The sequence below is a fragment of the Haematobia irritans genome, chromosome 2 (assembly GCF_050003625.1).
Source record: "Haematobia irritans isolate KBUSLIRL chromosome 2, ASM5000362v1, whole genome shotgun sequence".
Lineage (NCBI taxonomy): Eukaryota > Metazoa > Arthropoda > Insecta > Diptera > Muscidae > Haematobia > Haematobia irritans.
Window position 1 is genome coordinate 145,304,806 of NC_134398.1, and position 14,403 is coordinate 145,319,208.

The 14,403-nt window shown below is 29.4% G+C and overlaps 1 protein-coding gene across 7 annotated transcripts in view; it reads left to right on the forward strand.

Annotated features, from left to right (window-relative positions):
• The window catches only part of Btk (tyrosine-protein kinase Btk29A), a 561,740-nt gene that overhangs the window by 519,285 nt on the left and 28,052 nt on the right, over positions 1–14,403 (forward strand). Inside the window, exon 2 of one of the 7 annotated variants that reach the window (XM_075296476.1) lies at positions 1,232–2,624. The exons of the other annotated variants lie outside the window; for them this stretch is intronic. Within the exon in view, the coding sequence (XP_075152591.1) occupies positions 2,597–2,624 (28 nt within the window). The 5' untranslated portion in view covers positions 1,232–2,596. The remainder of the gene's footprint in view (positions 1–1,231; positions 2,625–14,403) is intronic. 7 annotated transcript variants of the gene reach the window in all.

Genomic DNA, 14,403 nt, shown 5'->3' on the forward strand with positions numbered 1-14,403 from the left:
TAACAACCAAGCAAAAATTGGTCCACATCGGTCCATAATCATATATAGCCCCCATATAAACCGATCCCCAGATTTGGCTTGCGGAGCCTCATGTATGAGCAAAATTCATCCGATTCGGTTGAAATTTGGTACGTGGTGTTAGTATATGGTCTCTGCCAACCATGCAGGAATTGGTCCATATCGGTCCATAATTATACCTATGTAGCCCCCATATAAACCGATCCCCAGATTTGAACTCCGGAACCCCTTGGAAGAGCAAAATTCACCCGATTGGTTGAAATTTGGTACGTGGTGTTAGTATATGGTCTCTAACAACCATGCAAAAATTGGTCCATATCGGTCCATAATTATACCTATGTAGCCCCCATATAAACCGATCCCCAGATTTGACCTCCGGAACCCCTTGGAAGAGCAAAATTCACCCGATCCGGTTGAAATTTGGTACGTGGTGTTAGTCTCTAACAACCATGCCAAAATTGGCCCATATCGGTCTATAGTTATATATAGCCGATTCCCAAAAATAGTCTACCAAAATTTTATTTCTATAAAAAATTTTGTCAAAATTTTATTACTATACAAAATTTTGTCAAGATTTTATTTCTATAGAAAATTTTGTCAAAATTTTATTTCTATAGAAAATTTTGATCAAATCTTATGGCTATAGAAAATTTTGTCAATATTTTAATTCTACAGAAAATTTTGTCAAACTGAATTATTTACGTATTTAATCGGTCTTTTTTGTTTAATATATGCCCCGTATGCACTAACTTACAATTGAGAACACGGTGTTAAGAAGTTTTAAGATACCTTGCCACCGGCAAGTGTTACCGCAACCCAAGTAATTCGATTGTGGATGACAGTCTTTAGTACAAGTTTCTATGCAATCCATGGTGGAGGGTACATAAGATTCGGCCTGGCCGAACTTACTGTCGTATATACTTGTTAAAATTTCTTTCAAATATAAAACATTTCAAGTACCGAATATCGTCAAACCACCTTCTCTAAATTTTCCCAAATTTTAAAATAATCGAATAACTTACATTATCAAAATGTCAATTAAGCTTTTCTAAGGCAATATTTATTTGAGGCACATACTAGCTAGAGTCAATTAAAACAAATGCTTGCTCTGCAATGAATCCAATTGCCACTTGGTCTTAATAATATTTTTTAAATCAAGAGGTAAAAAATAAAACCAGAAAATTTTTTAACAATAATTTTAATGTCCAAACAGGTTGCAGTAATAATAATCAACCATAGGAGACAGCTGCGTTCAATTCATCGACGATTGATCATCGAACATTTGTTTTCTACGGCAGCCCCCCCAGTGTTGATTAGACAAGCAAACATCGAAGTTATTCAGTCGAGTTAGAGAATCATTAAGCAGCTATATACAACGAAAATTTCTATGTACAAGACTTGGTGGTGTTAGCTCAAGCGTGTTTTGTTTAACTGTAATTTGTGAATGCACAAAAAAGGCACAAAATAATTAAAAATATATATATAAAGAGAAAAAAACTTGTTTTAGAAAAATTATAAAAAAATCCAAATATGTTTATTTTTTGTGTGGAAACAAATAAAGAAATGAACGATATTGCCAATTGTATTTTACATTTCTAAGTGTATTCTACAGACATCTAATGATAAAGGTCATCTAACGTTTTTATGTGAACAAAAATTTATTTCTGGTATTGGGGGATTAATCATCATCTCAAATATATTGCCGTCTTTTTGGAGAGTAGACTAAAATTGAAAAAAAAAAAAATTAAAAATATCTAGTAAACAGCAGCTAGTGAATGTTGGGTTTACTGAAAAAAAAAAACGCATAACCAATATAACGTTTCATTAACATTATCAGTTAATTCATTATGAATTTATGTTTCAATTCCAATACGAGGAAGCTGTAATTTATATTTTCGAAACAAAATCGTTTGAATGAAAAAAAAACAACGAATACAACAACAATTAATTTAACAAAACGCTCGTTCAATTCTTAACAATACAAAAAAAATAACTATAACAGAAATATGTTTAAATAAATAAATAATTAATAAAACACGAGTTAAGCAAAACAACAGCAAAGACGGAAAAAACCCCGCCCCCAAAATTCCAACGTTCCAACCAACACTACCAGCAATTTCATTAAATGACAATTTATCATACGAACCTATCAACCTACAATAAACAAAACCACATACACTTGCAAAACCTCTTTCAGTAATCATTAAATAAACATTTTTAATACGACTTAACTGCAAACTACTTTGTTATAAAAAAAATAAATAATATTGAAAAATAATTACAACCAAAGCTACCACCTTAAAAAGGAGGAGGCTTTAAGACATCCATCACCTAACTCTTTTTATATTATATGAACAAGTGAAAGTTGATTGATTTTATAAAGATATTCGATAGACACTGTTTATGGACTGGTGTCAACAGCATCACATATATTTTGGAAACAATTGAAAATCGACCACAAAGAAAATTGCATCTGACAAAAATCACGTTTGGCAAACTGTTGTTTTCTCACACCATTTGGTGATTGTATCTTTATATTTTTGTCCCCTCTGGTGATTTATAAAAACATTGGTGCAATATGATGCTATTATCGGCTTTGAAATTGGGTACGTAAATACTAGAAAAAAAAATTAATAAACCAGATTTGAAAGTAAATTTTTTTGTAAATTTCTTAGGAAAATATATACTACACCTTATTTTAAGTTTACATTCATTATGCCTAATAAGTCGGCATGCCTTTATCATCAATGATTTGTTAATGATTTATAAGTTTTTACTTGGTTATTTTGTGAAAAATTTCAGTAATGTTTATTATTCACATTGATTTCATTGCTTTGTTGGTGGGGGTATTCACCATTACTGGCAACAAGTTTGTGTCTTAAGTCTTTTGTTTTTGTCTTTTAATATCAACAAGCAGAGTATGTCGAGTTTCCATGGCTATTGTATTTAGTCAAATTTGAATATAAATACTAGTATTACAAGTTAGGGAAAGCATTATAATAATTTTAAATATATTTTTTCCTTACTGCTTTAATTTTAACTTAAAATCATATGTTTACTTAACTAAAAAAAAGTAGCTTTGTCAGCAAAGCAAAAATAGGGTTTATATATTTTTTTAAATATCTTCAATTTGCAATATTTTTTATTAAATTAATTTGGCACAATTTAATTAATTAATTTAATACATTAAAATTGAGCCAAATAATATTTTAATTAAAAATTTAAATTCAATCACCTTCTAAACTGAAGTAATTTTTTACTTGATAGCGTTTTCAACTTCAAACAACTTTTTAATTGAAAATATTTTGATGAAATTTTTTTCTGTGCATAGAAACAAATATTACTAAAATTGTTTCAATTACAATTTCAATGGAATTTACAAAAAAAATATTCAATTAAAAATATAATTGGTTCAATTCATTTTTTACTTTAACCAAAACTTTAAAACGGAAATTAAATTGATTTTTTTAGTTGGTTTTTATACGCTCCACCATAGGATGGGGGTATATTAACTTTGTCATTCCGTTTGTAACACATCGAAATATTGCTCTAAGACCCCATAAAGTACATATATTCTGGGTCGTGGTGAAATTCTGAGTCGATCTGAGCATGTCCGTCCGTCCGTCTATTGAAATCACGCTAACTTCCGAACGAAACAAGCTATCGACTTGAAACATGGCACCAGTAGTTGTTATTAATGTAGGTCTAATGATGTTGCAAATGGGCGATATCGGTCCACTTTTACGTATAGCCCCCATATAAACGGACCCCCAAATTTGGCTTCCGGAGCCTCTAAGAGAAGCAAATTTCATCCGATCCGGCTGAAATTTGGTACATGGTGTTTGGTATACGGTCTCTAACAACCATGCAAAAACTGGTCCACATCGGTCCATAATTATATATAGCCCCCATATAATCCGATCCCCAGATTTGGCTTGCGGAGCCTCTAAGAGAAGCAAATTTCATCCGATCCGGTTGAAATTTGGTAAATGGTGTCAGCATATGATCTCTAACAACCATGCAAAAATTGGTCTACATCGGTCAATAATTATACATAGCCCCCATATAAACGATCCCCCGATTTGGCTTGCGGATCCTCTAAGAGAAGCAAAGTTCATCCTATCCGGCTGAAATTTGGTACATGGTGTTAGTATATGTTCTCTAATGACCATGCGAAAATTGGTCCACATCGGTCCATAATTATATATAGCCCCCATATAAACCGATCACCAGATTTGACCTCTGGAGCCTCTTGGAAGACCAAAATTCATCTCATTCAGTTGAAATTTGGTACGTGGTGTTAATATATGGCCTCGAACACCATTGCAAAAATTGGTCGAAATCGGTCCATAATTATATTTAGCCCCCATATAAACCGATCCCCAGATTTGGCATCCGGAGTCCCTTGGAAGAGCAAAATTCATCTGATTCGGTTGAAATTTGGTACGTGATGTTAGTATATGGTATCCAACAACCATGCAGGAATTGGTTTATATTAGTCCTTAGTTATATATAGCCCCTATATAAACCGATCCTCAGATTTGACCTCCGGTGCCTTTTGGAGAAGCAAAATTCATCCGATCTGGTTGAAATTTGGTACGTAATGGTAGTATATGATATTTAACAACCATGATAAAAGTGGTCCATATCAGTCCATAATCATATATAGCCCCCATATAAACCGATCCCGAGATTTGGTTTTGGAGCCTCTGGGAGGAGCAAATTTCATCCGAGTCGGTTAAAATTTGGTACATTGTGCTAGTATATGGCCGTTAACAACCATGCCTAACTAGGTATATATCGTTCTATAGTTATATATAGCCCTCAGATAAATCGATCCCCAATCACACAAAAATTGGTCCATATCAAGTTCATAATTGTAGCCCCCATATAAGCGACCCCCATACTTCAATTCTGGCTCTCTACGTACCGTGCAAAAGTCCATATCGATTCGTTATTATTTGTAGACTTACCTACACATAACTTTTTTGTCTAATATATACCACGTATTGACTAACTAACAATTTAGAAAACGATGTTAAGAAGTTTTAAGATACCACAACCCAATTAATTCGATTGTGGATGACAGTCTTTCGTAAAAGTTTCTACGCAATCCATGGTGGATGGTACATAAGATTCGGCCTGGCCGCACTTACGGCCGTATATACTTGTTTTTAATCTATCATTTTCGAGATTGAATTAAAAATTTAAGTGACTTCAAAAAAAAATCTGTGCGCATCCCATACACTGTGGCCACAGTTGGTAAAATTCTATCAAAATTGGTAGATTTTATACTGTTTAGTAGATTGGTAGAATTCTTGATGTTTTGGTAGAGTTTGCAAAATATTCCTCTCCAACTAAAAGGTACTCCACTAATATTCTATAAAAATCAAATTTTGAAAAAATTTTGTATAGAAATAAAATGTTGAGAAATCTTTTTCTTTGGTAGTTTTTTGGTAAAATCTACAAATTTTGGTAGATTATTTTGGCAAGTGTGATCCGATCTAAAAAATCATCGTGAGCTATATCTAAATTGTTTTATCTGGGGCACAGAAAACCCAAGAGTTATTAGAAGCCTCTCCATTCACATCGTGTGAGTGTTTAATGTGGCTTATGGTTCGACGGTATCATTCTTTTTCGAAAATGAAGTTTATTTTTAGTAACTTGTCTATAAATCCCAGACTTTTTAAAAAACTTCGCAAAAAAACTGCGTTTAATTATAACAGTACTTTGCAAATCCTCTACCTATTAACCAAAATTGAGTCAACAAGAACGCCACTTTTCGTGTGAGTTAACTTCTCATGAATACTGCATTTAGTAAAATTTAATTATGTGTAAAAGGAAGACATTTTGGAATTAAAAAAATTGCAATAAAACAGAATAGAATTCTCTGCAAAGCATTAAAACTAGAATGCATTTAGCAAAAAGACAATTTTATTGAGAAAAATAAAATAACATTTTTTAAGAAATTTTAGTATGCAATTCAGCAATCCATACATTCTTTTGTTGTTTGTAATTTCAAACATTTTTATTACGCTTCCAAATTTTTTATTATAAAAATCTAAAAAATAGAAAACATGCTAGCTTTCTCCCTACATTGTTTACTTATTTCCAAATATGTGGATAGTTTAATATATTTAGGTCACAAAGGTTAATAAGCTTCCAGGCTATGAACACTTGTAGGCATGGTGTTAATAATTTATTTTGTTTTACGCCTATGTATTATTTTCATGGGTGGTCTTATAAAGCTTAAATCGACTGGTGTATTTTTTTATTTTGTTTTTATGTTATTTTACAATGTGCTAAATATTTATGACTTATATGTATGCATACAAACATACGCAGATATTTTTTATTGTTATTAATAATAATTGCTATCTTGAGGAGTCAAGGTCGCAATAATAATAAAACATAAGTACGAGTATGTTTTTTTTTTGCCATATTTTATGGTAATAGTAATATGGGTAGTACATGTACTGTTGTTGGCAATAGTGTGGCAGTAGCAACAGTGACAATGACTTTTTAACTTCAAAACCATCTGCTAAACACAAGTAGGCAGTCAAGTATGGTTGAGAGTTTTTTTTTTTTTTATTTTAATTTAATTGCCATTCACAATGGATGGTGAAAAACTAAACATATGTATAGGCAATAAAACAAACACTTTATTAAAAATATTTGTTTTTGTTTTTTTTTTATTTCTTTGTAGTATTCTACACTTATTTTTATATGAAGAAAAAACTATATGATATGTAAAGACAAATAAAATGAGTATGTTAAGCTTTATAACATGGGACTTCCGAATCAGGAAGTTAGGAGACAGCAATTGTAAAAAAATATACGCGTATATAAAATGCTTGAGTACGATTAATAGTTGCGGGTAGACGAACTCTCTTGTCAAAGGCGTAATCGTATATGCATGCATGTGTCTTAAGTCTTTTGTTTTTTTCAATAGCTTTAAGAGACAGCCTTCCGTTTATTTATTTATTTTTTTTTTTCAACATGATAGATTTCCTGTTTAATATGAAGCACTCATATTTTGCGATGCATGTCAGATGCGTAAAAATTTAAGTACTTAATTTTATGTAGATATGAAGGCTACAAAAAGATGCCCATATTTGAGACTTTGAGTTTCTACAACAGATTAAAAATTGCTGTGCGATTTTGTGGAACTAAAGATATTGACCTTCCATTGAACATGTTGTTATTCCAAGCCAAAGATGCAACTTCTTTATAATAAACACATTTTTAGGGAGCTTTCTAGTTTAAATTAAGAAACCGATCTAATCTATCAAATTTTCACTCGCTTTTGTCGATATAAAAACGAAGACGTTCGCATGCACGCAAATGTTAGTAAAAAAATTCAAATTATAACAGATACTTCAAAGTGCTTTCTTAATTAAACTAAATATGCAAAATCCTCTAAATAACTTCTGGCCTATAGTTGAAGCTTGTTATCTTTAATCCAAAAAGTCAATATGCCAATCTAAAGCTTATTTCTTTACATTAAAAAGGAAATTTAATTGAGCATACTTCAATAATTTTGCAATATATTCCTCTCCAAGTAAGAGGTACTTACATTTTCTATCGACAAAATTTTCTATAGAAATGTAATTTTGATAACATTTTCTATAGTAATAAAATTTTGATAAAATTTTCTATAGAAATACAATTTTAAACAAATTTCTATAGAAATAAAATTTTGACAAAATTTTGTATATAAATAAAATTTTGACAAAATTTTTTATAGAAATAAAATTTTGACAAAATTTTCTATAGAACTAAAATTTTGACAAAATTTTCTATAAAAATAATTTTTTTACAAATTTTCTATAGAAATAAAATTTTTAACAAAACTTTCGATAGAAATAAAATTTTGACAAAATTTTCTATAGAAATAAAATTTTGATAAAATTTTCTATAGAAATAAAATTTTGACAAAATTTTGTATCGAAATAAAATTTTTAACAAAATTTTCTAGAGAAATAAAATTTTGACAAAATTTTCTATAGAAATAAAATTTTGACAAAATTTTCTAGAGAAGTAAAATTTTTGACAAAATTTTCTACAGAAATAAAATTTTTAACAAAGTTTTCTATAGAAATAAAATTTTTAACAAAATTTTCTATAGAAATAAAATTTTTACAAAATTTTCTATAGAAATACAATTTTGACAAAATTTTCTATAGAAATAAAATTTTGACAAAATTTCTATAGAAATAAATTTGTGACAAAATTTTCTATATAAATAAAATTTTGACAAAATTTTCTATATAAATAAAATTTTGACAAAATTTTCTATATAAATAAAATTTTGACAAAATTATCTATAGAAAAAAAATTTTTGACAAAATTATCTATAGAAATAAAATTTTGACAAAATTTTCTATATAAATAAAATTTTGACAAAATTTTCTATAGAAATAAAATGTTTAACAAAATTTTCCACAGAAATAAAATTTTGACAAATTTTTTTATAGAAATAAAATTTTGACAAAATTTTCTATAGAAATGAAATTTTGACAAAATTTTCTATAGAAATAAAATTTTGACAAAATTTTCTATAGAAATAAAATTTTGACAAAATTTTCTATTGAACTAAAATCCTGACAAAATTTTCTATAAAAATAATTTTTTGCCAAATTTTCTATAGATATAAATTTCGACAAAAATGTCTATAGAAATAAAATTTTAACAAAAGTTTTCTAAAGAAATACAACTTTGACAAAATATTCAATAGAAATAAAATTTTGATAAAATTTTCTATAGAAATATAATTTTGACAACATTTTCTATAGAAATATAGTTTTGACAAAATTTTCTATAGAAGTACAATCTTGAGAAAACTTTCTTTAAATTTAATATTTTAATTTTCTTCATAGTATCAAAGTTCTATGGTGAGTTAGTTTTTTTTTGTGGAAGCGGTAACTTTAACTTTTTGGCACAAGCTAAACTCGTTAAAACATTTAAAATTCTACACATTTACAATCCAAGGAATATTCGCATTTTTTTTTAATTTGATGGTTTTTGGTACAATTTTCTTCAAATATTGGTAGATTATTTTTGATATGAGTGGCAACCGTGCTCCGGATATGATTCTATGTGAATCTGTATTAAACACAGAGGCTTAGAGAATTAAATTTGAATCAAGGAAAAAATATAAATATATTTATTTTATTATATACCACTAAATATACTTGCAAGCAAGTGTTGGATATTAAAAATCCAATAATAAAAATATAGTTACACCCTTTCGATTTTGTATACATTTCCCAAGTGTGATTATTTCAGCATCATAATTTTGCCCGATAAACCATCCATCTGATGCAATATTCCATATAAATAAATATTCACAAAAATATTTTTTCACAAAAGTCTGTATCTATTACATTTACAACAATCACCACAACGACTACATAATTTATTAGGTTTGGGTCTAAGACTTGAAATCATATTTTCTTTATCGAATTTTGATATGAATGGAAAGAAACGTGAAAAACAGTTGCAAATTGCATTGTGTTAGTACACATAAACCACATTGTTTCATGGTTGTTGCTATGGTCTCGGGATGCTTAAAACACAAAGCCAATTTGGAAAATACCTGCCAAGATTAGTTGTGCACTGCAGCCTATGTAATAAAACATTTTGCTATAAATGGCAAAAGAGAGTTGTTTTAGAAAGTGATTTGAGGTTTATGTGTGAGAGTCCATGTGGCAATTCATCGCGTGAGTTTTTCTTTAACAAGATTCAATCCTCACAGCGTAAGGCTTAGAGAAACGAGGATTGTTATAAAATGAGGTTCATGTGGACATGTGTAGCTAAAGTGTGACAAAAATCCTATTCCAAATATTTATAGTTTCCCTCTAATCATCTCAATCACAAAAAAATTTTATGTGAATTCACAATCTAGCCACATTGTGAAAAATATCACCAAAGTGATAACGTGTTAAAAAATGATTGATACAATTAATTAAGAAAAATATAAAAAAAAATAACAAAATGATAGGCAACTTTTTTTTATAAAAAAATATAATTATCACAAAATATTTTTTTTATTTTTTTTTTTTAATTTCTTAAATTTTGCTTTGTTCAAATCGATTATATTTTTAATATTTAAATAGAAAGGTTCAAAAAACAACGTCAATTATTTTTTTAATCATCACTTTTTTTGTACTGAATTTCAACTATTTATAACTCGCTCTAAAATTTCTTGATCATTTTTTATAATTCTTAAAATTTATAAACCACCTCCTTATAATAAATGGAATAAATAAATTTAAATTTAATCTCATTATAATACTGTGCCAGCAGGCATTTTCATATAACATGCTTTAGTTAACCGAGATTATTTCTGCTTTTTTACTTTCTTGTTGCTCCATTGATTGCTAAAACGATGGGATCACGTTTTTAATTTGATGTTATCCAAGAGTTTTTTTGTTTTTGATTTGCATGGCAAATTTCTCATAAAAGCGAATTTGTGTTTCGTTTTGCCTCGTATTTTAAACCAAGCCATTATTTATAAAGGTTACTTCCTTAAATGGCAAACAAATATGTTAAAGATTTTCAATTTCGATTTCATTTCGATTGTGAAAACCGGATGAAAATGGGCATAGAAAAAAACTTAAAAACTTAAAGTGGATCAATTATTTTTATAACTTTCAAATGATCTCTAACAGGTTAAGCCCTAAGAAATAAAGTTTTTGGATCTGTGTTGATTTTTTTTTTTTTTTTTTTTGTGAACTTTTAAGAATTTGCCATTTAAATGGCTTTCTTAAAACAGGCCAGTCATTAACATTTCTGAAAGGTTAAATTTTGTTCTTTTAATTTTTGTGTCTAATTTTCTATTAATAAATAGAGGCGATTTGTTCTATTCCTTTTTTATTGTGCATTTTTTGTGGATTTTAATGTTTGCACTCGTTTAATATTTTGATACCAATTGGGGGTGAATTTGCATCTTAAGTCTTTCGTTTGTATGCTACGATACAGATGATAATATGATATCAATCACAACACAGAATTTCCAAACAAAAAATCAATTATTCCAGCCAAAAAGACTCGATGAGAGGAGAACAACAATTTCTGGATTTTGCTAGATTGTTTGCGTTTCGTTTTTTATGAGCTTCTATAGTTTTTTTCGCCAAATTTTCACATTTTTGGATGTCTGAACATGAAGATGAAACTTCCGACTTAATATATTCAGCATTTTTGTTGGCTACAACTTTACTGAAAACTGCAATAAAAAATCACAACATTTTTCGTGCTATGGCAATACGAAAAATATAAGAAAATTGTAAAAAGAAGAAAAGTTTAATATTGACTTTCGACCATTCCGTACACAGAAAAACATTGCACGAAAATTTTTCCAATTAAAATCTTAATTGAGTTTTAAAAAAATATTCAATTAAAAATGTAATTGATTTAGCAAATTTTTTAATTGAAAAAAATTAATAGTATCAATTAATTTTTTAATTGGATCAATTAATTTTTAATTGACTTTCAATTAATTTTTTAATTGATACTATCATTTCTGTGATTGAAGACATTTCAATTAAAAGATTAAATGGATCAATTAATTTCGTGATTGAATCAAAGAAATAATGTTTTTGTGTGTAGTATGTTTGTGTCTTAAGTCTTTTGTTTTTGCTATTGTTTTGTAACACTTCTTTATGAAATAATTATTTTTAAGGGAGACCATAGGTCGAAGAATCGATAAGATTTGATAAACCAGATCTTTTAAGAATTAATATTTATATTAAAATTTGAATCTATGCAAGTTTTAGTTTTAGTGTGGATGAAAAGACCGTAACCATTATTTGAGAATAGTTATATGCTTTGAAATTTATTATTTTTTAAGATGTCACCGCGGCAATAAAGTGACAACCGAACATATTACCGGCCTAAATATGGCAATACTTTCTTTATTGTAATTATTTTTCTTTAATAACATGAACAACTAAAATTGATAAAAAAATATTAAATGAACTACAAAATTGTTTTAATAAATTTCCTTCAATTTCACATTTGTTTAACTTATATCTATCATGTTGTAGTTTGTAAAATTATTTCGGTAAAAACTTACTAAAATAAAACTAAATTTTCTTTCAAAGTGGATTGACTGTTTTGTTTGGGTGTAGTTACTAACTAGTTTGACATTGACCAGCTATATAATTGCAAGCGATTGACTTTAACCATTTGTCTTAAACTTTTAAATTAATCACACTGCACATACAGCAAACGTCAATAAACTTGATTAGGACTTGGATTTTCTTTCGCTTGTTTTCAATAATTAAAACAATTAGATTATTTTCATGTTCTCTTCATTTTTCTAACCTAACATTTCGTGTATTTATTTGCCTTGCAAATTTTATCGTATTCTACAAAGCATATCAGATAGTTGGTTTTTAAATTGTAGCGGATGTAATATCGATTAGACACTTGGCTCAAGTGGTAACATGGTTTCACCATGAATCACATTAAAAGTTATAAGCGCAATGAGCATTTTAGAAATATCACCTTTTGTATGCATTGAATAGATGATATCTTGGCTAGTCGACAAATGTGCATTCTTGATATTTAACGTGCACAGGTAGGGAAGTGACTTTTTCAACACCCATTTAGTAATTGATGGAAATTCAATTCACACCGTGGAGCTAGCAAAAGAAATATCTGCATTTCTTGAGATTTAATGGATGATGACATAAAAACTACGATTGATTAATTAAATTGAAATAGAATTTTCTTTTAAATACAATTTAAAAAACTTTGAACATAAATATCCGAAATTGTTTTCTTGATATTACCAAACTCAAACAAAGAGAACCCCCATGGGCACTGAAGTCATTATTTTAGTTCATGAAAATTATTCTGTTTTGAGTAAGTTTCCTTGACTTTAATAATTTTTTGTGTACGTTAGTTAGTTAAATGAAAAAAGGGGAAATATTAAAAATGAAGCACTAACTAAATTCGTATTTCCCAAAAAAAATTGTTTATAATTTCTTAAAATTTATAAATTTTACCTCAAATCGAATCATCTCGAACTTTGTATGGCGCTTTTGACATTTTTGCAGTTTTTAACTCTAATTTTTTCTTTCAAACAACGAAATTTTCGGTAACAATTGAAAAAAAATTGTCATGTCTTATAAAATTTCTTCAATTTGTCGAAAAATATTTATTTATTTTTGTTATATGGGCGTTTGTACAATTCAGTTAAAATTTTCTAAAATTAAACTACAGTTTTCTTCCTGGAAAAACTCACACAATGAGTGCAGAATTATTTTCTAAGTAAATTCACAAATAATTTTCATCAACAGGATGAAACATTAAGATTATGTACACGCAGAGAAGGAATATGATCACCCCAAATATGTTTCACGAGCAAAATATTGGGTGAAAATATTGGGTGTTGAAAATGGAACATTTTTGTCGAAACCATGTTTACAATTTTAGGACAAATTGTTAAAGTCAACCGCTTGCAATTATATAGCTGGTCAATGTCAAACAAACCGATTGGCTGATAAGTCCCCGGTCTAACAAAGAAAAACACATTTTTTTTTGTCAAAATTCGTTTTTATTATTCAACATAGTTCCCTTCAAAAGCGATACAACGATTATAACGACCTTCCAATTTTTTTGATACCATTTTGGTAGTACTCCTTCGGCCTCAGTTTCGGCGATCACCTCTTCGTTGCAGCCAAATTTTTTCCCTGTGAGCATCCTTTTGGGGCCTGAGAACAAGAAAAAATCGCTGGGGGCCATATCTGGAGAATACGGTGGGTGGGGAAGCAATTCGAAGCCCAATTCATGAATTTTTGCCATCGTTCTCAATGACTTGTGGCACGGTGCGTTGTCTTGGTAGAACAACACTTTTTTCTTCTTCATATGGGGCCGTTTTGCCGCGATTTCGACCTTCAAACGCTCCAATAACGCCATATAATAGTCACTGTTGATGGGTTTTCCCTTCTCAAGATAATCGATAAAAATTATTCCATGCGCATCCCAAAAAACAGAGGCCATTACTTCGCCAGCGGACTTTTGAGTCTTTCCACGCTTCGGAGACGGTTCACCGGTCGCTGTCCACTCAGCCGATTGTCGATTGGACTCAGGAGTGTAGTGATGGAGCCATGTTTCATCCATTGTCACATATCAACGGAAAAACTCGTGTGTATTACGAGTTAACAGCTGCAAACACCGCTCAGAATCATCAACACGTTGTTGTTTTTGGTCAAATGTGAGCTCGCGCGGCACCCATTTTGCACAGAGCTTCCGCATATCCAAATATTGATGAATGATATGACCAACACGTTCCTTTGATATCTTTAAGGCCTCTGCTATCTCGATCAACTTCATTTTACGGTCACTCAAAATCATTTTGTGGATTTTTATGATGTT